Source organism: Felis catus, chromosome E2, assembly GCF_018350175.1.
Source record: "Felis catus isolate Fca126 chromosome E2, F.catus_Fca126_mat1.0, whole genome shotgun sequence".
Taxonomy (NCBI): Eukaryota; Metazoa; Chordata; class Mammalia; order Carnivora; family Felidae; genus Felis; species Felis catus.
Window position 1 is genome coordinate 12,623,259 of NC_058382.1, and position 26,726 is coordinate 12,649,984.

Sequence of the window (26,726 nt, forward strand, 5' to 3'; positions counted from 1 at the left end):
GAGGCCGGGGAGAGGCGGGGCTTAGAGGAAAGCCGGTTGCTAGGGGACTAAGCGCCCCGTTCCCGAGAGGCGCGACTGGGCTTGCGCAGTATTTACGCGAGCGCCGGCGCGCCGCGGTTTGAAAGGCCCGAGCCCTGTGCGCTTGCGCACTTTAGCCCGCGCAGGGAGCACCCCCTCTTCGCTTCCCCCCAAACTCGGACTTCTTTCATCCTTCGCGCCTGGCGAAGCCCAAGACGTTGACATGCCGGAGATCCGTCTCCGCCATGTGGTGTCCTGCAGTAGCCAGGACTCGGTGAGGAACTGACCTGGGGGGAGGCTGGAAGACGTAAGGGAATCCCCGCGGGGGCACTGCGAGAACTTTGGGAGTGTAAAAGGGAACTTCACGGAAGTCCACGGCGGGTCAAGGGGAAATTCCAGGAGGCTATAAGGGAACTCTGGCAGAGGTGTGGAATGGGGGAATTTGCGGAGAGGACAGGAGGAAGTGGGGAGCTTCCAGGGGAAAATGTTATACGGGACTCAAGCAGAGTGTGGTGGGATTAACGGGGAATTTTAAAGCTGGGGGATAGCAGAGGGCTCTGGAGAGCTGGGGACCGAGCTCTCATCCCTGTACCCTTACTTTCCTTTTTCTACTCTTCTCTGCAGACCCACTGTGCAGAAAACCTTCTCAAGGCGGACACTTACCGAAAATGGCGGGCAGCCAAGGCAGGCGAGAAGACCATCTCTGTGGTGCTCCAGGTGATCCTGCCCTCCCCCTGTCTCCTTCCTAGTAGGAGTCTGGACACTCAGGGTCCAGACACTGCTCTTCAGTCAACTGGCAGTGGGTTAAGCCTTCTGGACTTCAGCTTCCCTACCTGCAAAATGGGCAGTGTGATGGCTGTGCCCCTTGGCAGAGAACAAAGGTGGTCCAAGGACTAGGCCTAGGGTGACTATAGGAATCAGTGTGTGGCCTGGGTAGGTTGCTTCTGCTTTCTGAGCCTCAGTTTCCTCACCTGGAACAGAGTGAATCGTTTTCATGTATCTTGCCTTCTGAAGTCCTTGGGCTCCAGGTTGCAAGGTGTTCTGGAAGATCATGTAAGCCAATCAACCCCATTTTTTTTTTAACATTTTTTTTATTTATTTTTGAGACAGAGAGAGACAGAGCATGAACGGGGCAGGGGCAGAGAGAGAGGGAGACACAGAATCGGAAGCAGGCTCCAGGCCCCGAGCCATCAGCCCAGAGTCTGACGCGGGGCTCGAACTCCCGGACCGCGAGATCGTGACCTGGCTGAAGTCGGACGCTTAACCGACTGAGCCACCCAGGCGCCCCCAATCAACCCCATTTTAGAGATGGGAAAACTGAAGCACAGAGAGGGGAGAAGTGAAATGGCCGGTCTAAGCACCATTTCTGGAATGCTTGCCAGGTTCTTCTGAGTGCTTTTGTACGTGCTCTCACCCAACCTTCAGCCCAGACTCTGAAGCTGGAGGGAGGCTCAGAGGAAAAAGGGTGGTTTGACCCCAGGTGGTGACAGAATTCTAAACGGGCTAGTGGAAGGAGAGAGCTGAGTGTGTTTGAAGCATCTGCTCTGTGCTGGATCCTGGGCTGGGTGTTTTACCTGCGTGATCTCACAGGGGCCGTTAGCACCATCAATAAATAGCTTGCTAAGACTCGAACCCAAGTGGGCGCTCTGAGCCACCTTGTCACACTTGCTATGTGTTCATACGCTGGCTTTCTTGATTTTGGCCATATTCCTTCTGAATGAGGGGTGTTTGGGGAGGGATGTTGGGGAGCAAGGCTTTCGTGATTGTGGTGGACATATTCTCAGTCTCTCTCTTGCCCAGTGGTTCCAAAAAAGTTTTGGATCACAGACCCTTTTAAGAATTAGAGAGAGGCTGAGGATTCTCTTCCCAGGAAAAGTAAGACTCTAAGACTTTCTGATTTTAGTTGAAACATCTAAGTATCTAACATAGTAATAATAATAATGAGAGCTAATATTTATTCAACATTACAACTGCCAGTTACCGTTCTGAACTCCACACATGGCTTAAGTCATTGAATCCATAAAAACCCCATGACCTAGAGTCTGTTACTACCTCCATTTTACAGATGAGGAAACTGAGGCCCAGGGAGGTTATGCCACTGGCCTAGAGCCAATGCTTTAAACTGAGAGAGGTACAGGTTGCTCACGATCCAGTCTTGGGATCTGGGTTCAAGTCCCCAGCTCTCCCTCTTACTCATTCTGTGACCTCAGGCAAATGTTTGCCTTTCTCTGAACATCTTTTCTCATCCGTCCATTGGGAATAATGAGATCTAAGCCCAGGGTTATTGTGAAAACTCGGTGACATAATGTCTGCACAAGTGCTCCATCAACATGTAGATGTTTGTGTAAAGGGAGGGATTCATGTTTTTATTACTGGGTGACGATTCTGCTGGGCCCTCTGAGGATCAGGTGACCCCAGGAGAATCACATTCCAGTCTATACCCCAGTTGCAGTGGGAGCAGAGAGACCAGAGGCAGAAGAGACACGACGTGGGGAGGGGCCAGAGCAAAGCACAGGATTCTCTGGTCCAGGAGACAGGGAGGTATTGCAGCTGTCACCGAAATGGGAAACCCGGAGAAGGGGCAGCTTGGGAACCTGTAGGTGGAATGTCTGGTGTGCTGTGACTTTGGGACATCCAAGGGGAGGTACTCAGGAGACACTTAGGAATCGGAACTGAACCCGGAGACAGAGGTGTGGAAGTTGTCAGCACAGGGGCAGGACCTATAGACTCAGGAGTGAATGGATTCTTTTTTTTAAGTTTATTTTGAGAGACCGGGAGCGGGGGAGGGGCCGAGAGAGAATCCCAAGCCGGCTCCTCACTGTCAGCATCGGGCTGCCACTGGCAGTGTGGAGCCCGACACAGGGCTCAATCTCACAAAACCGTGAGATCATGACCCGAGCTGAAATTAAGAGTCAGATGCCCAATCGACTGAGCCACCCAGGCGCCCCAGGAGTGAATGGATTCTTATGTTCATTCATTCATTGAGTAATTTTTTATGAAGCACCTCCTGTAGGCCAAGCACTGTTTTAGGTCCTGGGGACAGGACAAGACACAAATATGTCAGTCCTGTGGAGCTGTCATGTTAGTAGGAAAAGTGACCTAACTTTTCTAACATGTCAGATGGTGGAAGAAAATTCACCCATCAAGAGGAACGAGAATGCTGCAGCTGGAGGAGGAGGCAGTGGCAGGAGGTTTTTATTTTAACAGGGATCCAGGAGGGCCTCCCTGAGAGGGTGACATTGAGCAGAGTGAGCTGTAAATATCCAGGGAGGAAACACAGACTGTGAGGCGGCCTGGCGCCTGGCGTGCCGGAGGAGCCGCAGGGGGGCTGGTGTGGGTGCAGTGGATTTAGCCTGGTGGGGGGGGGGCAGGTGGGACATGAGCTAATGGGGTGGGGGTGGAGGGCCCCCAACACACCGAAGGCCTGAAAGCCACCGTTAAGTACTTCAGCTTTTACTCTGGACGAGACAGGAGCCACTGAAGGGCTCTGAGCAGAGGAGGAGCAGAGTCGGACTTCGGTTCCTACAGAACCCTGGTGTCCGTGTTGAGAATTAAAGCACGGGGGGGCGAGTACAGGAGCAAGCTGCACAGCACCAGCCACATTAGAGACACCTCGGGAAATCTGACCGCATTCGGCGACTGCCAGGATGCAGGGCGACTCCAGATTCATGGTAACTTTGGGTCTTTTCAAGCAAGTGAAAAAGGCAGAACTTTCTGGAGACCGATGCCCGTAGACTGATCTGTGGCACGTTCTTCTCCCCTGTTTTTTTTCCTCCAAACAATATGATGCAACATCTGGATATTGCCACACAGGGTTCAACCCTCTGCTCGTGACGGCCACACACACCTTTTTTGTTTGCGGCAGCTGAAGGAGGCTCCGTGGATAACTTGCTCCCGGGAGGGGAGTTTCGACTTCTTGGCTAACCGCTCCTGGGCCGGAGGGGATGGCTGGGACCAGGTCCAGATTGCTCCGGTGCCCCACTGACATGCGCTCTTTGAGAGAAATGCTCAACAGGGGCGCTGGTTAAGTGTCAGACTTCGCTCAGGTCATGATCTCACGGTTTTTGCGAGTTTGAGCCCCACGTCGGGCTCTGTGCTGATGGCTCAGAGCCTGGAGCCTGCTTTGGAGTCTGTGTCTCCCTCTCTCTCCCTCCCTCCCCCGACTCACACTCTGTCTCTCTCTCTCTGTCAAAAATAAATAAACATTAAAACCAGAGAGATGCTCAACAACAGGGTGGCACACGTTTGGATTTTGTTGCTCAGTGGTTTTCCAACCACTCAGTTGGCCCCCACGGTGTTTCAAATTGGTTTTTATTTGTGTGACGTGTAAAGCAAAGCACACGGTTCAGTGAACCCTCACACACGACAACCTAGGTGCTCCCCCCCCACATGGGTAACAGAACGTGCCCAGCCCCCCATCGCCCCCTGCACTCCTTCCTGTCACCGCCCCCCACAGGGTAACCACCATCCCTGACTTTGAACCGCACAGATTCATGTGGCCTGGTTTGGGATTGTACATAGATGGAAGCACGCAGTATAGACGTCTGTGTCTGGCTGCTGTCACTCAGCATCCTGTTTGTTACTTTGATCCCTGTGGGTGGGTGTAGCCGTGGATGGTTCGTCCTCATTTCTGTATGGTGCTCCATGGTTGGTGATAACCCTTGGACTTTATTTCTTTTAAAAATTTTTTTTGTTTATTTATTTTTGAGAGACACAGCCCAAGTGTGAGTGGGGAAGGGGCAGAGAGAGAGACACACACAGAAGCCGAAGCAGGCTCCAAGCTCTGAGCTGTCAGCACAGAGCCCGACCCGGGGCTCGAACTCACAAACCGTGAGATCATGACCTGAGGCGAAGTCGGACGCTTAACCACTGAGCCACCCAGGAGGCCCCATCCATTGCCCTTTTATTAGCTGAACTTTTTGAATGAGTATCATGTGTATACAGTGCGAAATTTAAAGGGCACAAAAGGGTTTACACCTCCCTCTCCTTGCTTGCTTCCACCCCCTCCCGCTCTGTCCGCCGGCAACCACTGTTAGGAGTTTCTCACATGGCCCTCCTGGGTCACTGTGTACATACAAGCACGTTAATATCCACCTCTTCCACCAAGTGCCTAGTATGGACACTATTATCCCCCATGCTTTCTTTCAAATGACAATGTATTTTGGAGACCTGCTGGCACTGGGCAAAGTTCTACCTTATTCCTTTAATTTTTTTTTTTTAATGTTTATTTTTGAGAGAGAGAGAGACAGAGCGTGAGCAGGGAAGGGGCAGAGAAAGAGGGAGACACAGAATCTGAAGCAGGCTCCAGGCTCTGAGCTGTCAGCCCAGAGCCCGACTCGGGGCTAGAACCCAGGAACCTAGGGATCATGACCTGAGCCAAAGTCGGATGCTTAACCCACGGAGCCACCAGGTGCCTCTACCTTATTCCTTTAAATGGTGCATAACACTACCTTTCTTGGACATGGAACCTGTTTGTTTGATGTTTTGTTTTGTTTTGTTTTGTTTTGTTTTGTTTTGTTTTGTTTTGTTTTGCGAGGGAACAGGGAGGGGCAGAGGGAGAGAGAGAGAATCTTAAGCAGGCTTCGTGCTCAACACAGAGGCTGACGCGGGGCTTGATCCCATGACCTGCGATCATGACCTGAGCTGAAATCAAGAGTCAGATGCTCAACCCGCTGAGCCACCCAGGCGCCCTGGAACATTTTTCTTTCTTTCTTTTTTTTTTTTTTTTTTTAACACAGTGTCTCTCAGGAACTCTGTGAACCTTCCCAGCTGCATTTGTTTTACTGTCATGAGTTAGGTCTTCTTCCTGAGAGAGGTGAACATGAACCTGGCCTCAGAGGACAGACAGTTAATGCTTAAGCCCTTCTCCTAACCACTGACCCTGAACAGTCATTTTTTTTTTTTTTGAGATAAAATCCACGTAACATGAAATTCACCATTTAATCATTTCCAGTATACAGTTCAGTGGTTTTGGCATTTTGACAGCGTCCTGCCATCACTGCCATTAATTGAGGACATTTTCAGTGCCCACAAGAAACCCCATAACCGTTCCATATTTACTCCCAGTTCCCCTCTCCCCAAGCTGCCCCCAGCAGCCGCTGGTCTACGTTTTGTCTCCGTAGATTTCCGGACGTTTCACATAAATAGGATCACACGCTATGGCCTTTGTGTCCGGTTTCTTTCACTGAACCACGTTTTTGAGGTTCCTCCGTGTCGCGTGCATCATTACTCCCATGTCTTTCTACAAGAACACTGTTCCATTACGTGGACATACCCTACAATGTACATCCATTCAGAAATTGATGGACATTTGGGTTGTCTCCACGTGTAAACACTAGGGTCTGGAATTCTTTATCAAAAAGAAATACTGGGCGCCTGGGTGGCTCAGTCGGTTAAGCATCCGACTTCAGCTCAGGTCATGATCTCACGGTTCATGAGTTTGAGCCCCATCTGGGGCTCCGTACTGACAGCTCGGGGCCTGGAGCCTGCTTTGGTTTGTGTGTGTGTGTGTGTGTGTCTCTGCCCTTCCCCTTGTGCTCTGTCTCTCTCAAAAATAAATATTTTTAGAAAAAGAAGAAGACATACGGGGGAGTATGTGTGCATGTTTAAAGTAGAGGTAGTTGATGTATGCAACTAACATCATTCATTCAGGATATAGATAGGGGCTTGTGCTTTGTCGTGTGGGAGAGGTAAAGATGTTGAGTTTTTACCTCAAGGGTTAAAATAGGGGAGTTGAGAAGGAGTGTTGGTTTACAGTCAGGCAGGTGGGTTCCAAATTTCTCTCCTAGTCATTAGCTGCATGTGACGTGAGCTATTTATTTGACCTCTGACCTTTAGTTCCCCCATCTGTAAGACTGGGATAGTAACAGACCCTTCCTTCTAAGGTGGCTGTGAGGAGTGATGGCTGGCCCAGGGAGAGCTTAGCTAGCCGTGATAGACAGAATAATGGCCCCAGAAAGATTTCCCATCCTGATCCCTGGGACCCGTGAATATGTCACTGAACACGGCAAAGGGGACTTTATAGATCTGATCAAGTTAGGGATCTTGAGACGGTGAGATTGGCTTGGATTATTTGAGGGGCAAGGAGACCCAATATCATCACAAGGGTCCTTATAAGGGCAAGAGGGGGGCAGGAGAGCCAGAGAACGAGATGTAGACATAGAAACAGAGGTCAGCATGATGCTGTTGCTGGCTTCGAGGGTGGAGGAGGGGCCACAAGCTGAGGGATGCATGTGGCTTCTAGAAGCTGGAAATAAGGCAAGGAAACAGATTCTCCCATAGAAACTTCGGAAGGAACCCAGCCCCGCTGACACCTGGATTTCAGCCCACGTAAGACCAAATTTCAGACTTCTGACTTCCAGATCTGTAAGAGGTATTGCTTTCTGCCAGTAAGTTTGTGGTAATTTGTTACAGCAGCAGCAGGAGACTAATACACCGAGCCCCTGGCACGCAGTGAGAATCTGAAAGTGTTGGCCGTGATGACCCCTTTGTGGCAGATGGGGACACTGAGGCAAATGCCTCACCAAAGCCACCTGGTCAGGAAGGGCAGAGCCCGAGTTACGATTCAGGGGGCATCTGTTCCTTCAGCAGGTGGTTAGTAGGGGCTTCCCGTCCATCTGTCCATCTGTCCACCAGGCGCGTATCGAGGTAGCAGTAGCAGCTGATATTTATGGAGCACTTGCTCTGTGGCAGGCACCGTTCAAGGGGCTTTGTGTGTGTTCCTCACTGGAACCTTCACACGACTCTGAGTTAGAAGTTGCTACCGTCCCCATTTCACGGGTTAGGAAACTGAGGCACAAGGGGTGAAATGAAACTATTTGCTCCGGGCTCACACAGCACTAAGTAAGTAGAGCTGGGAAGGGCCAGACCCTGTCCTTGGTGTTCAGGACACAGTGGGGGGTGGCTTAGATCTCGTGTCTGCCCTCGTGGAACTTAAAAGTCTGTGGGGGGAAACAGATGGGCGACAAATGGGACTAAAAAGTGTAGTTACGTACATAATATTGAGTGGGGATACTGAAGAAAAATAAAGCAGGGTTGGGGGTAGAGCATAGCACCTGGTTAGGAGGTGAGGGGCCAGCCTACTTAGGTTGGCCTGAAGAGGTGACATCTAAGCAGAGACCTGAATGATGGAAAGAGCCGGCCGTGGGAAGGTTTGAGGGGAGAGTGGTCTGGGCAGGGGGCATGGCAGGTGCAAAGGCCCCGCGGTGGGAAGGAGCTGGCCTCTTCTTGGCACAGAAGGAAGGCCCGCGTGGCCAGAGGAGAGCCACCCGGTGTGTCAGGAGGCTGAGAAGTCAGACTGGGACTTCCTGGGCAGCGCCACACACTGTCCCAGGACTCAGAGCTGGAAAGGCAAGAGGCCAGCTTGGCTCAGCCTTGGGAAGCCCCTTCCCGCAGCACCGCCTCTTTCTCCGACACGCCTGTGATGTGGTGGAGGCGCACGTGTGGGACGCCAGCCAGCCTGCCTGGGCTCCAGGCCCCGCTCTGCCACTCGCCAGCTGTGTGACCTGGGGGGCGTTACGTAACCGCTTCCTGCCTCCGTTTGCTCACGTGTTAAATGGAGATAATAATAGCCCCTGCCTGGCAGAGCCGTTGTGAGGAGAGAAGACAGACACATGCGTGACGTGTCTGGTGCAACGTGAGCACTTAGATGTTTGCTGCCAGTGTTACTGTGGTTGTTATTCTGAGTCATCTGAGCCCCGTTCAGGAGGAGGGTTATTATGACGGCCCGCCCATCCCCCACAGAAGGAAACTGCCGCTCAGAGAGGTTGCGCGTCACCCAGGGTTGCACAGCTTAGAAACGGCAGGGCTGGATTTGCACCCAGGCTTGCCTCCCCCAAGGCCAGGCTCCTTCCTCCCATGTAGTGATGTCCCTATTTCTAGCAGTGTGTAGGTGAAGTCTGGGCGACCTCCTGACTGGGGGTGATAGAGCCGACTAGAGCGTCAGACGATCCTGGGGGTGGTGGCCTAGGTACCTTTGAGTGTTGTTAATAACTTGTCACTCTAGGAGCCAAATAAAAGAGCCCCAAACTGGAAAGAAGACTTGCCTCAGCCGTTCCTAACTGCCTTCCACCCCCACATGGCTTTGTGTGCTTTACCTGTCAGCGGGGAATAGCGGAACGTTTGCAGGAAGCCCTCCTACGGGTAGCTCTTTTCTTCTTTCAGCACATAATTAAATTGTCCAGCGTTGACTAATAATGCCTCCTGATTGACAGGGGTAGAGCGCCTACTACCTGCTGTGCAGTGTGGCCTTAGTCTTCATGTGTATAACCTTGGGTCTGGTGATTATCCCCATTTTACAGATGAGCAAACCGAGGCTCCAAGAGGTTGGTTACATGACGAGGTCGTATAGCTAGTGTGTGACAGAGCTGGGATGCAAACCCAGGAGTCAGTGGTGAGCAAAACCACACTGGGCTCCTACCCTGAGGGAGCATCCATGGAGTCCTGTGTGACTGGGGGTAAGAGTGACACACGTGCCATTTGTGTGCATGATTAAAAAGAAAAAAATTTTAGGGGTGCCTGGGTGGCTTGGTCGGTTAAGCGAAGCGTCCGGCTTCGGCCCAGGTCATGGTCTCGCAGTTCGTGAGTTCGAGCCCCGCGTTGGGCTCTGTGCTGACAGCTCGGAGCCTGGAGCCTGCTTCGGATTCTGTGTCTCCCTCTCTCTGCCCCTCCCCCACTTGAACACACACACACACACACACACACACACACACACACACACACACGTGCTCTCTCTCTCTCAAAGATAAACATTAAAAAATATTTTAAAAATAAAATAGAAATTGTTTAGTCTGAGAGAGAGAGGGAGCATGAGTGGGGGAGGGGCAGAGAGAGAATGGGAGAGAGAGAATCCCAAGCAGGCTCCACGCTGCCAGCGCAGGGCCCGATGTGGGGCTCGAACTCACAAAACCATGACATCACGACCTGAGCCGAAGCCAAGAGTCGGGTGTTTAATCCACTGAACCACCCAGGCGCCCAGTGTGTGTGACTATTCGAATGACGTTGTAACTCTGGCAGGTGCTACCAAGGAGGGCTCCGTGGTGGCACGTTATACACCTATCTGGCAGAGTCTGGAGGAGTTGGGAGAACAAGTATAGGGGCTTACGCCTTCATTCAGTGAATATTTTCTTTTTTTTTTATTTTTTTTTATTTATTTTTGGGACAGAGAGAGACAGAGCATGAACGGGGGAGGGGCAGAGAGAGAGGGAGACACAGAATTGGAAACAGGCTCCAGGCTCCAAGCCATCAGCCCAGAGCCCGACGCGGGGCTCGAACTCCCGGACCGCGAGATCGTGACCTGGCTGAAGTCGGACGCTTAACCGACTGCGCCACCCAGGCGCCCCCAGTGAATATTTTCTGAACTCCGACCCTGGGCCATGCCCTGTGCCGCGTGCGGGGGACACGGTGGCCCCACTCACCCTGGCCTCCACGGTGTCACAGAGTCGACATTGCAAGGAGCCCAGAAGGGGGTCGTCCCTCTCCCGAAGTGCCACAGTGAGCCCAGAGGCAGAGCAGGCACTGACGGCGGGCTCTCCCCCTCCCACAGCTGGAGAAGGAGGAACAGATACACAGCGTGGACATCGGCAATGACGGCTCGGCCTTTGTGGAGGTGCTGGTGGGCAGCTCGGCCGGAGGGGCTGGGGAGCAAGACTACGAGGTAAGCAGGGCCTTGAGATGGGCCCCACGCTGTTCCCTGCCCCAAGCACCCCCGTCACTGCTCCCCGCCCCCCCCGCCCAGGTGGAGATGAGTCACACTGCCCTCCGCCTCTGGAGGAGCAGACCCAGGTGATCCACTGCGCACCAGCACAGACACCCAAGTGCGCATCGGGGTGGTGTGAACAGCCAGAGGCGCTGGTCTGTTCTAAGAGGCCGTCGCTGCTTGAGAGCAGAACTGCTTTTCTCTGGTCCCAGAGGTTCTCACAGATGTCCTGGCAAATTGAGATTCCGTGCTGTTTGGGATGCCTCTGTTAGTCACTTTATACGCGCAAATGTTTACAAGGAGGAATGCCTTTTGCTCTATTACAAGTATTTTAAGAGTTGGCACGATCTTTTGTTACTGGTTAAATTCATTAGCGCTGGGCTGGGGAGATCATAGTTAGCCAGCTGGCTAATTCACAGAATGTCTTGGGGTAGAAATAAACCTACTTGAAAAAGCAAGTTTATAATTGTAAGTAAACAAACCAGTTTTCTACAAGGTGAGGATTTTTCTTACAGTGACTAATGGTTTTTAATGGAAGTATATTTTGCATCCGATAAAATGAACAGATCTTTTTTTTTAATGTTTATTTTTGAGAGAGAGAGAGAGAAGGAGAGCACACATGAGCGAGGGAGGAGCAGAGGGAGAGGGAGACACAGAATCAGAAGCGGACTCCAGGCTCTGAGTTGTCCACACAGAGTCCGACGCGGGGCTTGAACTCACAAACCGTGAGTTCACAACCTGAGCTGAAGTTGGATGCTTAACCGACTGAGCCACCCAGATGCCCCTAAAATGCACAGATCTTAATGTACAGGTCAATGTGTTTTGACAGCTGTGTACATCTGTGTAACTGGCCCCAAATGAGGACACAGGGCAACAGCCCTGGAAGGTCCCTCACACCCCTTTGCATTCACTCCCCAAACCCACTCCCTCACCAGCTCAGGCAGCCTCTGGTCTCTTCTCTGTCACGACGGGCTAGCTTTGCCTGTCCTAAATTTCCTACAAATGGAATTTCACAGTTTATACTCTTTTCTTGTGGCTGCCCTTTTTCACTCATCGTCCCGTTTTTTGAGATTCTTCCCTATGGCATGTCAGCTAAGTAGTGTTCACCGTAGGCAGAGACCATGATTTCTTCCTCCATTCTCTTGTTGATGGGCATCTGGGCTGTGGCCACTTTTTGATTATTATGAATAAAGCTGCCGTGAACGTTTTCGTACAAGCCTCTGCATGGTGATCTCTTTAGGGTAAATACCCAAGAGTGGGATTGCATGGTCTTAGGGTAGATGTAGGTTTTAACCTTCTTAGATATCGACAGTTTTCCAAAGTGGTTGTACCATTTTATATTCCCTTCAGCAGTAGATGAGAGAGTTCTAGTTCCTCCACATCCTTACCTATATTGATGTTGCCAGAGTTTTTAATTTGTTAAATTTCAGCCATTCATATGGCAGGTGGTGGTACTTTAATATGGATTTAATTTGTATTTTCCTGGCAAGTAATGACATCGTATAACCCTTCGTGTACTTTTTAGCCCTTCATTTATCTTATTCTGTTTAGTGTCCATTCAAGTCTTTTTCTTGTTTTTTATTGGGCTGTCTTTCTGTCATGGATGTTAATGATGGGTTTGTTTATTTTTTTCCATCTTTTTTTTTTTTCAGATACTTATGTTGCAGACTCCCCCCTTCTCATTATCTTTAAATTTCTTGTATTAAAGTATAATTAACATACAGTTTAATATTGGTTTCAGGTGTGCAGTGTAATGATTCAGCAATTCTATACATCACTCAGTGCTCATCATGATCATTATCTAACAGTGCCTTTTGATGAGCAGAAGCTGATGAAGTCCAGTCGATCAAGGTTTTTTGTTCTTTTTTCTTTTTTTTTTTCTTACTGCATAGTGCCTTTTGTGTCCTATAAAAAACATTCACCTGTCCCAAAGTAATGATGATAGTCCCTGTATTAATTTCTCATTGCTGCTACAACAAATGACCACAAACTCGGTGGCTTAAAACTGTAACACAGACTTACTATCTCACAGTTCTAAGTCAGAAGTCCAAAATCAGGTTCAGGGGGCTGAACTCTTGGTGTTAGCAGGACAGTTCCTTCTGAAGGCTCTAGGGGAGAATCCATTTCCTTACCTACTACAGCTTCTAGAAGCCACATGCATATCTATTTCTTGGCCTGTGGCCCCTTCCATCTTCAAAGGTAGCAACCACAATACTGTAATATGTTTCCATCCTCACTTTGACTCTGACTCTCCGGCCTTGCCCTTTATTTATTTTTTTTAATTTTTTTTTTTAATGTTTATTTATTTGTTTTTGAGAAAGGGAGAGAGAACACAAGCAGGGAGGGGCAGAGAGAGGGAGACCCAGAATCTGAAGCAGGCTCCAGGCTCTGAGCTGTTAACATAGAGCCTGACGTGGGGCTCAAACCCACGAACTGACGTTGGGTGCTTAACCCACTGAGCCACCCAGGTGCCCCTCACCCTTTCATATAAAGACCCTTGTGAAGACACTGGGCCCACCTGGATAACCCAGGCTTATCTCACCATCTCAAGGTACTTAATCACATCTGCAGAGTCCCTTTTGCCATATTCACAGGTGCCAGAGATTAGCACATGGCCCTCTTTGGGGTGCTGTTATTCTGCCTACTGTCATCTTCCGTGTTTTTTTTCTAGAAGCTTTATAATTTTAGATTTTACGTTTATTTATTTGTTTGTTTTATTTTGAGAGAGAGATAAAGAGCTAGAGGGGAAGGGGCAGAGAGAAAGGGAGAGACAGAATCTCAAGCAGGCTCTGCACTATGAGTGCAGAGCCTGATGCAGGGCTCGAACTCATGAACCGTGAGCCGAAGTCAAGAGTTGGATGCTTAACCGATTAAGCCAGCCAGGGATTTTACATTTAGATCTCTGATCCATCTCAAATGAATTTTTTTTATATTGTATGAAGTAGAGGACAAGGTCCTTTTTTCCTTTTTTTTTTTTTTTTTTATGTTTGTTGAAAATACTAAAAAAGAAAAGATTTTCCAGGCACCCATCCTTGGGTCAGCCCATTCCTCTGTCTCTGGAGTGTACTGTCACTTTTTGCTAAAAAAAACAAAAACAAAAACAAAAAACTTTGCTACTTTAACTCTAAAGAAAGGAGAAAAAAAAAAAAAAGATTTTCCTGGGGCACCTGGCTGACTCTGTCAGTGGAGCATGTGACTCTTGATCTCAGTTGTGAGTTTGAGCCCCACGTTGGGTGTAGAGATTACTTAGAAATAAAATCTTTAGGGGCATCTGGGTGGTTTAGTCAGTTAAGCCTCGGACTTTTGATCTCGGCTCAGGTCACGATCTCACCATTTGGAGTCTGAGCCCCACGTCGGGCTCTGCACTGACAGCATGGAACCTGCTTGGGATTCTGTCTCTCTCTCTCTCTCTCTGCTTCTCCCTCCCTCTTTCACCCTCTGGCTCTCTCAAAATAAATGAACTCCAATAAATAAATAAAGTAAAATCTTTAAAAAAAAAAGGATTTTTCTTTTCCTACCGAATTGTTTTGGCTCTTTTATTGAAAATTAATTGATCATAGATATGTAGGTTTATTTCTGTACTCTCTATTCTGTTTCATTGATATGTATGTTTATCTTTAGGCCAGTACCCCACTGTCTTCATGATAAATATTGAAATCAGATTGTGTTGGACTTCCAACTTTGGTTTTCAAGAGTCCCTTGATTATTCTAGATCTTTAACATTTATTTCCATGTCCATTATTAAACCAGCTTGTCAGTAAGTTTATTTCTGACTTATAGAAAACTTACAAAAGTAGTACAAAGGATTCCCCTATAATCTTCACTCCGATTTCTCAAATGTTAACACATATGTACGTATTTTTTACTGAACTGAAAGTCATTTGCCCATGTTATTCCTGTTAACAACAGCGGATGTTTCCTAAAAAGAGAGATATTCTCTTAACCTCAGTACATTTATTAACGGTAGGAAATTAATGTTGATCTAGTCCTCTGCCATCTGATCTCAGACCTTTTTCCGATTTTCTTCATTATCCCAGTAACATTCTTAATAGCAGAAGAAAATTCAGGATCATGCATTGCATTGATTTGTCATGTCTGCTTGGTTTCGTTTCCCTGGGAGCGGTTCTTGTGACTTTCTTGGTATTTTATGCCGTTGACGTTTTGGAAGAGTAGAGGTCAGTGACTTTGTAAAATATCACTCATTGTACAGACTGTGTGACGTTTCCTCATGACGAAATTTAGGTCATACAGCTTTGGCCCGAACACCACAGAGGGGATGTTGCGCTCTCAGCGCGTCGGATCACAGAGCACACGCTGTTGAGCTGCTCTAACACTGATGGTGTTAACTTGGGTCATTTTATTAAGGACCAGGTTTGGCCACTGTGAAATTATTGTCTTGCCCTTTGGAAATGAATAAGTATCGTTTAGGGAAATACTTTGAGGCTATATAAATACCTTGTTTCTGCACAAACGTGTAGTCACGAGTTTTCTCATCTGTTACTGGTTCTTGCCTAATTATTGCTGCTGTTTGAATTATACTCTAGGGGCGCCTGGGTGGCGCAGTCGGTTAAGCGTCCGACTTCAGCCAGGTCACGATCTCGCGGTCCGGGAGTTCGAGCCCCGCGTCAGGCTCTGGGCTGATGGCTCGGAGCCTGGAGCCTGTTTCCAAATCCGTGTCTCCCTCTCTCTCTGCCCCTCCCCCGTTCATGCTCTGTCTCTCTCTGTCCCAAAAATAAATAAACGTTGAAAAAAAAAATTAAAAAAAAAAATGAATTATACTCTAAAAAAAATTTTTTTTTAACGTTTATTTAATTTTGAGACAGAGAGAGAGCATGAACGGGGGAGGGTCAGAGAGAGGGAGACACAGAATCTGAAACAGGCTCCAGGCTCCGAGCTGTCAGCACAGAGCCCGACGCGGGGCTCGAACTCACGGGCCGCGAGGTCATGACCTGAGCCGAAGTCGGCTGCTCAACCGACTGGGCCACCCAGGCGCCCCTGAATTATATTTTTTAAAAAAATGTCATTTCCCAGTTGTTGATAGTATAATAACAACACAGTTGATATTTGTGTATCGACCTTGTGTCTTGTGACCTTGCTAAATTGAGTTACTAATTCTTGTAGGAGAATCCTATGGAATTTGTGTAGATCCCTGGGGATTTTTTTTTTTTTTTAACAAAGATAGTGACACTGTATGTGAATAAAGATAGCTTTCTTTCTAACATTTATGCTTTTGTTTTTCCTTTTTCTCATTTTCTCACCCTGGCTAGTATCTCGAGTACAATGTCAAATAGAGCTGGTGAGGGCACACATCCTTGTGTTGCCCCTGATCGTACGGGGAAAGTGTTGAGTCTTTACCACGAAATACGATGTCCGCTGGAGATCTGGCTTACCCATGTCCATTGTCAAGTTGAGGATGTTCTTTTCCAGACCTGCTTTCATGAGAGCTTTTTCGTGAACATGTGTGGACTTTAATCAAGCGCTTTTTCTGATCTGTGAGGTACATTTTCACAAACGCGAGGGTGTCCTTTAGCAAACATTCTCATTCTCAAGGTTATATTCAGTTGTAAAAAGGTAAACTGAAGCACGTTGAATTTTGGCCAGTTTATTTGAGCAAACCATGCAAATCGGGGGCCCAAACTGAAAATGATTAGGAGTGCTGTGTGGGCAGGCTAGGGCAGTTTTTTGTTGTTGTTGTTGTTTATAATTAAGCTAGCTCCTGCTGCCACAACTTTGTTTTTAAATGTTTATTTATTTTTGAGAGACAGAGAGCAAGCAGGGGACGGGCAGAGCGAGAGGGAGACACAGAATCCGAAGCAGGCTCCGGGCTCTGAGCTGTCAGCACAGAGCCTGACACAGGGCTCGAACTCACAGACCACGAGATCATGACCTGAGCCCAAGTCGGACGCTTTACCGACTGAGCCACCCGGGCGCCCCAAGCAGAGGTTTTTGTAGAGAAGATGCCAAAGCAAACCGAAGAAATGACTTAACTGGCTGTAGCTTTAAACGATTGCCTCGTTTGGAAAAATCTAGTTACTTGGTAGCTGTTAGAATAGTTGTTCTTGAGTTTCATTCTCTCAGACTTGAGAAATTTAGTCCGCTGTTTATGATTCGTTGTGTATGCATTTAATTTTCTGATTCTGGCTTAGGTTTGGGTTTATTCACAGAGGCTCCCTCATCACTAGAGTCACCCAGTCTAAAACCCCCACTTGGGTTACTGCCACCCAGTAACTGTTTTAACAAAGTCAGCGGTCCTTGGAACTACTAAGAAAAGTTCTCTGTTCTTCTTGGCATAGAGATTTGGATCAACATTCTATTTATAACGATGACAACTGAGGAAGTGTGTTTTTAGCTAAAATTCTATCGTATCTGTGTAGGTGAATGTCTATTATTCGCCCTCTATCTAGCAAGATGAAATGGCTACTCAGGGCTTTATCTTTTCAAAGTCTGAAAATGCCTATGCCCAAGAGTAACTCCTAACCAGGACTGAATTAAAGACTCCAGGACTTGTGATGTTTGGCTTCCACCCAGAGACCAAGTAGGGCTGGAAGAGTCAAGGAAGAAAAGGAAATTCAAGGGCAGAGCAGGGCTGGTCCACTTTGGTGTCGCCTGTCCAAATCAGGCGTAAGGCCCCGACTGTCATAACCGATACCACTTTCTACAAAATCAATGTGTTCTTTTCTTCCCTCTCCAAATTCTACAAGGGAGATACATAAGCTTTCGAGGTTAAAACAGTCTAGAGAATAAAGGTTTAACCCCAGAGCCTCAAACACAGTGTTGGATAATAAAACAGTCTGGACAGCTAGAGTTGTTTTTGCCTTACAGTGAATGGGAGGAGCCTGTATTGAGGAAATGAACCTCCGAGTGCGGACCACAGCTGCCCACCACAGTCTTACCTTGCCCCTTCACCGTAGTTACTCAATGGTAAATTCAGCTCCCCTGTCAGCTCAAAATCGGGCCCTTTGCTAAACAACTCAAGGCCAGGGAGATGGCTTTCCTTCTGTATAACCGGCCTTGTCTTTGTTGTTTCCTTTTCATAATCAGAGCTGAGCACAAAGAGACCGATAGATTCCATGCTTTCCTGAGCGAAAGGCTTTGTTTTCTGATTTCACAAATCTCACGGCATGTCCGTGAGAAGACACTAAGTAAAACAGAATATACCCACCTCAAATTGGATCACTGTGTAAGAAAATTTATCGTTTCCTGAGGAGGGGAGTACGGCATTAGGCAGACCCACAGTTGATCTGGCAGTCGGAGGTGGAGGGGGCTCGGTTGGCACCTGTTGTTTCTTTTGGACTTGCCTGCGGGATTACAAAATGATTGCTGCTGCTCCATCCATCATGTAGTAGCACCCAAAGCAGGAAGTGGAGGAAGTAGAATGGCAGAAATTCAGTGGCTCTCTTCCGTCCTGTTTCTCCGTGTTGAGGAAAGAAGATCTCTCCTAGCAGCCCCCAGCACCCTTCCTCTTACCATCCCATTGGCCGATTGGGTCATGTGCCCGTCCCCAAGCAGCCGTTGGCAGAGGGAATTGGATTGCTTGGACCAATCCTGGTTCACCCCTTAGTGTTGGGCACACAGCTCTCCCACTCTTTTTCAAAACTGCCTGGACCGTTTGATTCTCTTTTGTCCCTTCATCACGCTGTCATGATGGAGCTCCCTTTATTTCTTTAAACTATTAAATATATTTTCTTTGTGGCGCCTGCGTGGCTCAGTTGGTTAAGCGTCTGACTCTTGGTTTCGGCTCAGGTCATGATCTCACAATCTCATGAGTTCAAACCCCATGTCCGGCTCTGTGCTGGCAGCACGGAGCCTGCTTGGGATTCTCTCTCTCCCTCTCTGCCCCTCCCCAACTTGCACTTGTCTCTGTCTCTCTCAAAATAAATAAACTTAGGGGCGCCTGGGTGGCGCAGTCGGTTAAGCGTCCGACTTCAGCCAGGTCACGATCTTGCGGTCCGTGAGTTCGAGCCCTGCGTCGGGCTCTGGGCTGATGGCTCAGAGCCTGGAGCCTGTTTCTGATTCTGTGTCTCCCTCTCTCTCTGCCCCTCCCCCGTTCATGCTCTGTCTCTCTCTGTCCCCCAAAAAAATAAACATTGAAAAAAAAATTAAAAAAAAAAGAAAATTAGGCCAGTCGTTAGGATTATTCTGTGCTGGAGGTTCCTTAGGTGGTGTAGCTGGCTCTATGGCCGGATATAGAAGACTCTATGAAAGAATTTAGAGGAGGTTCATTCAGACTTGGCAGTGGAGGGCTCTCACTGGAGCCTGTGTCAGGAGGAAGTGACTGGAGGCCCAGAAGCAAGGGAAGGGACAGACGTTGAGGTGCAGGCTGGATCTGGCCTCCCTAGCCCCTACTTGGGCCCCTGTTCTTTTTCCAGCCACTAGGAGGTGTCATTGAAATCAGTCAGCCCTAGTTCTCCTTCGATGTTCCTTCTTCCAGGTCCTGCTGGTCACTTCGTCTTTCATGTCCCCTTCTGAGAGCCGCAGTGGCTCAAACCCCAACCGCGTTCGCATTTTCGGGCCCGACAAGTTGGTCCGGGCAGCAGCTGAGAAGCGCTGGGACCGCGTCAAAATCGTTTGCAGCCAGCCCTACAGCAAGGTACCTGGGGTGGGAGCTGAGGGTGCAGGGTCCTCGGTCCTGGGCAAGGAGAGGGGCGAGGGGCCAACACTGAATCCCAGAGGACTGAGCTGGGAGGACGGGGCATCTGGTCTCCCTGGGGGATTATGAGGCGGCTGGGTCCCGGAGGTTTCTGAAGTGGGTTTGCGATCCTTCTCCCAGGTGAGGCTTCATTTCCTAGAGGATGTCTGAGAAAGGCAGACTGCAGGACCTCAGGGGAGGAGAAGGGGGGCTGCTGACTTGTTAGAGGAGTAGTCTAATAGTTACCATCATGGGATCCGGGGTCTGACGCTGGGCCCACCACTTCTTAGCTGTGTGACCTTAGGCAAGTGACTTAACCTTCTGGCCTCAGTTTCCTGATCCTAATAGGGTTGCTGTGGGTTAGGGATGCTAAGCTGTGCTACCAAAGAGACTCAAGTATATCATGACACCACACAGTAGAGGTAGACTTCTTACCCATGGACCTGTCTTTGGGAGTGTCTGGCCGGTCATCCAGGCTCCCCTAGCCGGTAGAGCGGGAAAGAGCCTGGAGCAGTTCTGTGCTCCCGAAGCGGTGCACAGTGCTCCCTCCCATTCTGTAGTCAGGAATTTGAGCATGTGGGAGAGGATTCGCTTGGACACCGGCAGCCTTTGTCACTCGCTTTGAGGCTGACGGAGCTGATGCACGTAAAGGGCTTGTCGCCGCACCTGGCCCAGAGTTAGGGCTCACTGCCAGCTTGATGCTGTATTGTCGCCATTGTCCTCTGGGCACCTCCCTAGACATGTGTGTCCATAGGAGGGAAAGAGCCAGAAGGGGGTTTCCCCAAGGGGCTCTGCCTTGGCCGCACTTCGTGACTCCCACCCTCCTTTCCCAGGACTCCCCCTATGGCCTGAGTTTTATACGGTTTCACAGCCCCCCAGACAAAGAGGAGGTGGAGGCCTCACCCCAGGTAAGCTCTGCCCACCACCTCCCGGAGCCCTCTCCCTACCTCTTCACCCCCACCTGCCAACAGCCACTCACCGTACTGACCTTGTGAGACCTTAGAAGGTGACCAAGCTTGGCCAGTTCCGCGTGAAGGAGGAGGATGAGGGTGCTAACTCCCTGAGACCCGGGGCCCTCTTCTTCAGCCGGATCAATAAGACATCCCCCGGTGAGTGCGGAAACATGAGTCCCCATTGAGTCCAGGGTTGGAACCTGGACTTGGGTCTGAGGGAGGAGGAGGCTAGAGGCTCCCAGGTCTGAGGGAGGAGGGGGCTGGGGGCCTGGATCACTACCGCGTTACGAGAACAACGCTCTGCCCCATGGGTAGGAGGTGAAGGGTCTTAGGGCCCAGCCCCCTCACCCTGGATCCACTTTCTCCCTCTGTAGCCACAGCCACCGACCCAGCAGGACCCAGCTACGCAGCTGCTACACTGCAGGCCTCTAGTGCCGCCTCTTCGGCCTCTCCAGTCTCCAGGGCAGTGGGCGGCGCCTCCAAGGTGAGATTATCAGACCCTGGTGGGATGGAGAAGGAGGGGAGAAGCCACAGGCCTCGACTCATCCCAACCCCTCAGCCTCAGGAGTCCCCCAAAGGGAAGAGAAAATTGGATTTGAACCAAGAAGAAAGGAAGATGCCCGGCAAAGCATCAGCCCAGCCCTCACCACCTGCCCTCAAGAGACCCAAATGTGAGCCCTGGATTCCTTGTTGTCACAGGGGCCTGTGTTCCTGCCTCCTGGGAGAGGAGGGCTGGGGGCCTGGAATCCTGGGGTCTGTGGGAGGAGGGGCTGGGGGCCCTAGACTCCTGGGTCTGCGGGAGGAGGGGCCGGGGCCCCTGGCCCTGGGTCTGAGGGAGGAGGGGCTGGGGTTTAGTCCCAGCAGTACTAAGTGAATCTACTCTTTGGCTTCCCCAGTGCCAGCTCCCACCCGTACCCCAGCCAGCAGCACCCCAGTCCCCGCTTCAGCACGAGGCACAGTGCCAGGGAAGACCCGAGAAGCCACGGAGCCCAGGGGGCCCCGAGCTGGCCCGCAGGAGCTGGGGAAGATCCTTCAAGGTGTGGTGGTGGTGCTGAGTGGCTTCCAGAACCCCTTCCGCTCAGAGCTCCGGGACAAGGCCCTGGAGCTGGGGGCCAAGTATCGGCCAGACTGGACTCCAGACAGCACCCACCTCATGTAGGCCGGCGCCCTCCTCCCCGCCGTGCTCCCCGCCACCCCTCTGTCTCCTCCATCTTACTTTCTGTTTCTTCCTGTCTGCCCGTCTCTGCCTGTGTCTCTTCCGTTCTCTGTATCTTCTGCCTCTTTTCTGATTCCTACATCTGTCCCTTGGTCTCCTAATGTCGTTTTCTGTTTCTCTCATGGCCTTCTCTTTCTCTTTTATTCAGGTCTTTCTTCCCCTCTGTCCTCGACCCTCTTTCCCGTTTGCCCCTCAGACCACACCTGGCTGACCACACCTTCCTTCTTCCCCCACCAGCTGTGCCTTTGCCAACACCCCCAAGTACAGCCAGGTCCTAGGCCTTGGAGGCCGCATCGTGCGGAAAGAGTGGGTGCTGGACTGTCACCGAATGCGGCGGCGGCTGCCCTCCCGGAGGTGAGGCCTCGCTGGATTCATGGCTACATACACGCGTGCGCGCGCACACGCCATTCCTGCCCCGCATCCCGTGGCCCGTGCCGGGCAGAGCTGGGGATCTGGAAGGAAATCAGACTGGGGCCTCCGTACGTGGAGAACACAGGGCGGGCTCGCCCAGCGTCAGCAGGCTTCTGAGAGGAGGGGCGGGGGCTGCGAGACTGCGGAGGAGAGAGGACTCGCCTGGCGTCCCCGAGGGCTCCGTGAAGTCTGCTTCGGGAGCGTGAGAAGCATGGCAGCCTGGAGAAACAGCATTCGAAAGGCTCTTGTGCCTGGCACGTAGGAAATGCCGCGTGAGCAGGAGCTGTTAGGGTGCAGCTAGGGGAGCCCCTTTCCTGGAGTGTCAGCCACGTAAGGAACCGTGAATGTGGCCTCAAGGTCTTTGAAACAGGTTCAGCGGGGCCCTTCCAAAGGTGGAAGGTGAGGCATCCTGAGTGCTTCACAAATGCCAGTCCCCGTGGCTTCCTGAGCACCCCTCCGCAAGACAGGATGTGCTGTTTATCTGAGGCCTGATTCCTCCCCTAGGTACCTCATGGCAGGGCCAAGCTCCAGCAGTGAGGATGAAGGGGGCTCTCACAGCGGCAGCAGCGGGGATGAAGCCCCCAAGCTCCCCCAAAAGGTCCTATGCCCCCTGTCGCGGTGGGGGAGGTGCGGTGGGAGGAGGACGTGGGTCTGTGGTGGTACCCCAGACTCTCCACTCCTGCCTTCTGTGAGAACACACGCTCACGCCCGTGCTGTCCCCTCCCTCCTCAGCGCCCTCAGACCAAAACCAAGCCCCCTCAGGCAGCAGGACCCAGCTCACCCCAGAGACCCACAACCCCAGAAGAGACCAAACCAGCCTCACCAGGGCCTCGGGAAGATACTGACACTGAGGGGGAACAGTCAGGTCAGAGCCTGAGAGGGGAGGGCCCTGGACTCCTGGGTCTAGGGAGGAGAAGGGGCTGGGGGCCTGGACTCCTGGGTCTGAAGGAGAATAAAGCTGGAAACCCAGGTTCCTATATCTAAGGAAGGTGGGGCTGGATCCCAGACAGTGGATCTGGGGGAGAGGAGGCTGAGGGTCCCAGGTAACTGGATCTGGAGGGCCCTTGAGCTTGGGGGTTGGCATGCCTGCATCTGTGTTTGGGCAAAAGACTGGAAGGGAGGATTACCAAGCACGTGCCTTGCATTGACTAAGCTTCCACCTGCAGAAGAACTGGGCAATGGGGCAGAAGATTCTGGGGATACTGAGGATGAGCTGAGAAGGTAAAGCAGGGCTGGGGGTCAGGGTGGCCCCAGGCTCGGGTGGAGGGGATCTGAGCTGCACGCTCTTCCCCCACCCCTGTTGGCCCTCTCAGGGTGGCCGAGCAGAGGGAGCAAAAGCAGCCCCCTGACCAGGGGGAGAATGGCGAGGACCCGTATGCAGGATCCACAGATGAGAACACAGACAATGAGGGTCCCCCAGAGTCTCCTGACCTGCCAGTTCCGGAGCTCCCAGGTAGGAAATCCCTCCCTGCCTCCCGAAGTGGGATTGGTCTTTCTCACTTCTCCGCCAGCCCTGGGATTGCTGCTGCTCCCCCTGCTCCTCGAGACTTGTGACTTGCCCCCCCACCTCCTTCCCCCGCAGTCCCTGCCTCTGCTACCTTCTTGTTGCCTTAGGCCTGTTCCCTTCTGCTTGGCATCCTCCCGCGACTTCTCTCTCGGTTCCCCCTCCTGACTTCCTGCTGTGACCACCTCCATCATAGCCCAGGGCTTTCCACCCAAGTGCGAACGGCACTTCCCTCATCTGCCCCCCCCGCCGGGTTCGGTTCTGTTGGTGTGGGATGTCACCCAGGCACACAGACGATGTGGGCACCGATCTCTGTTGGGACCCGGGTGCTGTTGGCATTGCTGTTTGTCACCCCAACATGAATGCAGGGGGCGCAGGCTGGGGGGCAAGGGTCAGAGCCTCGGCCAGTGGAGAATGGAGGGAGAAGATGGGCAGCCAGCGCCTGAACAGAGGTGAGGGTCGGTGGCCACTGGAAGAGGCCGTTTCCACCCGGTTCCTTGTGGGTGACGGGCACGTAAGCGCTTTGATCCTCCATGGCCCCAGAAGTGGCATCAGCAAATTGATGGTCTGTAAAGTCCTGCTAAAATGGAACAAAGGAAAGAGGCATCCAGAAGGTCAGAGCCAGAGAAGGCACTGGCTGAAAAGGGGCGAGGCAGCCAAGGTGAAGAAGTGACAGGCTACAAAGCTTTTAACCGCACGGAGCTAGCTAAGTGCCACCTGCCCATCTGGGATTTACCTCATGTAAGAAACACATTGCAGTAATAGTAATTCGTCTTTCACCATTAAAGGAAAAAAAAAAAAAAGCTCCAGAAAGGTTCTGATGGGCCTGCCCAACTGGGAACCGTCTGTGAGCGACATCTCTGCCAGGGTGTTCACAAACACCCCTCTCCGTCCACTCCACTGGCCTTCCAGTCTTGCCTCCAAGTGTTCTGCGGCTCCTGGCTGGTGCTTTGAAACTCCAGTGGCCTCACACTTGGCTCTCCCACCATCTCCCCTGCAGACTTCTTCCAGGGCAAACACTTCTTCCTGTACGGGGAGTTCCCTGGGGACGAGCGGCGGAAGCTCAGCCGATATGTCACAGCCTTCAATGGGTCAGTCTCCAGGGGGTGGGGGCAAGGGTAGGGAGGAGGGGTTGTGGGAAGGAAAGCGATCGGGCCCGTGGAGGAGGTGAAGGGCTGCAGGGTGGGCACAGGCCCTGCTCGCTCTGCTGGGCATCCCTGGATAGATAGCTTCCCCTCCCATCCCCTTCTCTAAAATGAGGCTCCCCCGACCTGCCTTCTGAAAGGATTAGCAACAGTGGGAGGCCTCGGTTTTAGGGCTGTGGCAAGGTTGGCACGTGGGAGAACGGAAGGGGGTGCCCAGGTAGCCCTTGGGAGATGTAGGTGAGGAGGGAGGGAGGACGGCCTTGGAGAACAGTTGGGGGCTAAGATGTCCAGAGAGGGGACACCAGTCCTCTGCTTCCCTCCTTCTCCCGCCAGGGAACTTGAGGACTATATGAGCGACCGGGTCCAGTTTGTGATCACGGCACAGGAGTGGGACCCCAGTTTTGAGGAGGTGAGTTCCGGCAGGGCAGGGAAAGGGCCACCCAACCGCCCTTGCGTCCCCTCCGTCCCCTCCTCACTCACACGTTCCCGTGTGCGCCCCACTCCACCCCGCAGGCCCTGATGGACAACCCCTCCTTGGTGTTCGTCCGCCCCCGATGGATCTACAGTTGCAACGAGAAGCGGAAGTTGCTTCCCCACCAGCTGTACGGGGTGGTGCCCCAGGCCTGAAGTGTGAGCCGCGTGTGCGTGCACGCGTGTACTCAGGCGCACACACACCCGTGTGCGCACGCACACACGATGAGCTCAATAAAGGTGACCTGTTGGGAACAGCTGGCCCTCTGTCTTACTTGGAAGTCTCCCAGAGGCTCCCAGCTTTCTGTCTTATGTTTGGTTTCTCCTTCCCTCTGAGGGCCAGGTGTCTCGGCCACCTTGAGACTCCTGTCCTGGGGTCCTGGAGAGAACGAGTAGCTCTCCATCAGGGGGTTGGTCGGGAAGAAGCTCTCTGTTACTTCTCCCTGGCCGTTTACCCCTAGGGTGGCAGGGAATTGAAGTTCTGAACCTCTGAGCCCATTCCTGGGTCTTGTTTGTCCCTCGTGGGCCCTGGGCTGGAGGCCTGGGTGCTCATGAGGTATGCCTTTCTCTGGGAGTCCGTCTCAGCCCCCCTGGGCCAGGGACATCTCCCTTTCTCGGGGCTTTCAGAAGTGGCCGTATAACTGTCACCGGGATGTTTTACATTACCTCATTTGGGAAGTAAAATAGAGGAAGGGGCATTTTAAGCAACCCACCCAAATCCTGGACCCCCTTCAAGCCTGCACCACATTTAAGTTGGGAACTGAGAGTGTGTTAGAGAGTCTGGGCGGAAGCTGGGATGGCATTCTGGGCGGAGGCCGTGGCGTGGGCCAAGGCCAGGACATGGGAACGAGCCTGGCTCCCCGGGGGCAGTTGCTTAAGAGACTTTAAGGGCAGATCTGTCTGGAAGGGTGGACGTAGCCCTTGCAGCTGTGCTGTCCAACGCGGATACAGGTAGCTATTTAAATGAACTGCACTGAAAGGAAAGGAAAATTTACTTCCTCGGCCACACTGGCCACACTTCAAGTGCTCAGTGGCTGCTGTAGTAGAGCGTACAGATAGAGAACAGTGACATCACTGCAGAAAGCAAGAGGACGGGGCTGTCCCGAAGGTCTGTGAACGCCAGGTCGAAAAGCTTGGACATTATCCTGTGGCCAGGGAGGTCAGGAAGGGGTCTGAGCAGAGCAAAGGGCAGTCAGAGGCAACAAATTAGCCCAAACCCGGTGTCTTAAAACAACAGAAATGTAGAACCTTCCAGGTCTGGAGGTCTGAAGTCCAAAACGGGTCTTACTGGGCTAAAACTCAGGATGTAGGCAGGGCCGTGTTCCTTCTGGAAGCTCTGGGGAAAATCTGCTTCCTTGTCTTTTCCCCAAATCCCCGATTCCCCTTCTGTATTCAAAGCCAGCAGTGGCAAGGGGAGTCTTTCACATCACCCTGACTTTGACTCTTCTGACGCCTGCCACCTTGAAAAGATCCTCGTGTTTACCTCGAGACCACCTGGATACTCTGGGATAATCTCCATGTTTTAAAGTCAGCCAATTAGCAACTTTGATTTCTTCAACCGTAATTCCCCTTTGCCACATAGCATATTGGCGGGTTCCAGGGATTAGGATGTGGATGTCTTTGGGAGGCCATTGTTCTGCCCACCGCGCCCGCTATGGGTGAGGCCGTGGAACTGCAGTGTGA

At 51.5% G+C, this 26,726-nt stretch overlaps 1 protein-coding gene across 3 annotated transcripts; it reads left to right on the forward strand.

Moving 5' to 3' along the window:
* Nucleotides 1-66: 66 nt before the first annotated feature.
* Nucleotides 67-25,298, forward strand: XRCC1 (X-ray repair cross complementing 1). Of its 3 annotated transcripts, XM_003997708.6 has the most exons (17): nucleotides 67-292; nucleotides 643-735; nucleotides 10,562-10,672; nucleotides 19,146-19,304; nucleotides 20,177-20,251; nucleotides 20,347-20,452; nucleotides 20,671-20,780; nucleotides 20,856-20,967; nucleotides 21,193-21,451; nucleotides 21,750-21,866; nucleotides 22,428-22,521; nucleotides 22,656-22,788; nucleotides 23,090-23,144; nucleotides 23,237-23,376; nucleotides 24,428-24,518; nucleotides 24,906-24,981; nucleotides 25,086-25,298. In XM_003997708.6, the coding sequence occupies exons 1-17, from the start codon at nucleotides 242-244 to the stop codon at nucleotides 25,197-25,199; spliced, it is 1,896 nt and encodes a 631-aa protein (XP_003997757.2). In that variant the 5' UTR covers nucleotides 67-241; the 3' UTR covers nucleotides 25,200-25,298. The 3 variants fall into 3 exon arrangements, with proteins under 3 accessions (XP_003997757.2, XP_006941246.2, XP_044902792.1); XM_006941184.5 differs by lacking the exon at nucleotides 10,562-10,672; XM_045046857.1 differs by lacking the exons at nucleotides 67-292; nucleotides 10,562-10,672 and adding an exon at nucleotides 320-443.
* The last annotated feature ends 1,428 nt before the right edge of the window (nucleotides 25,299-26,726 follow it).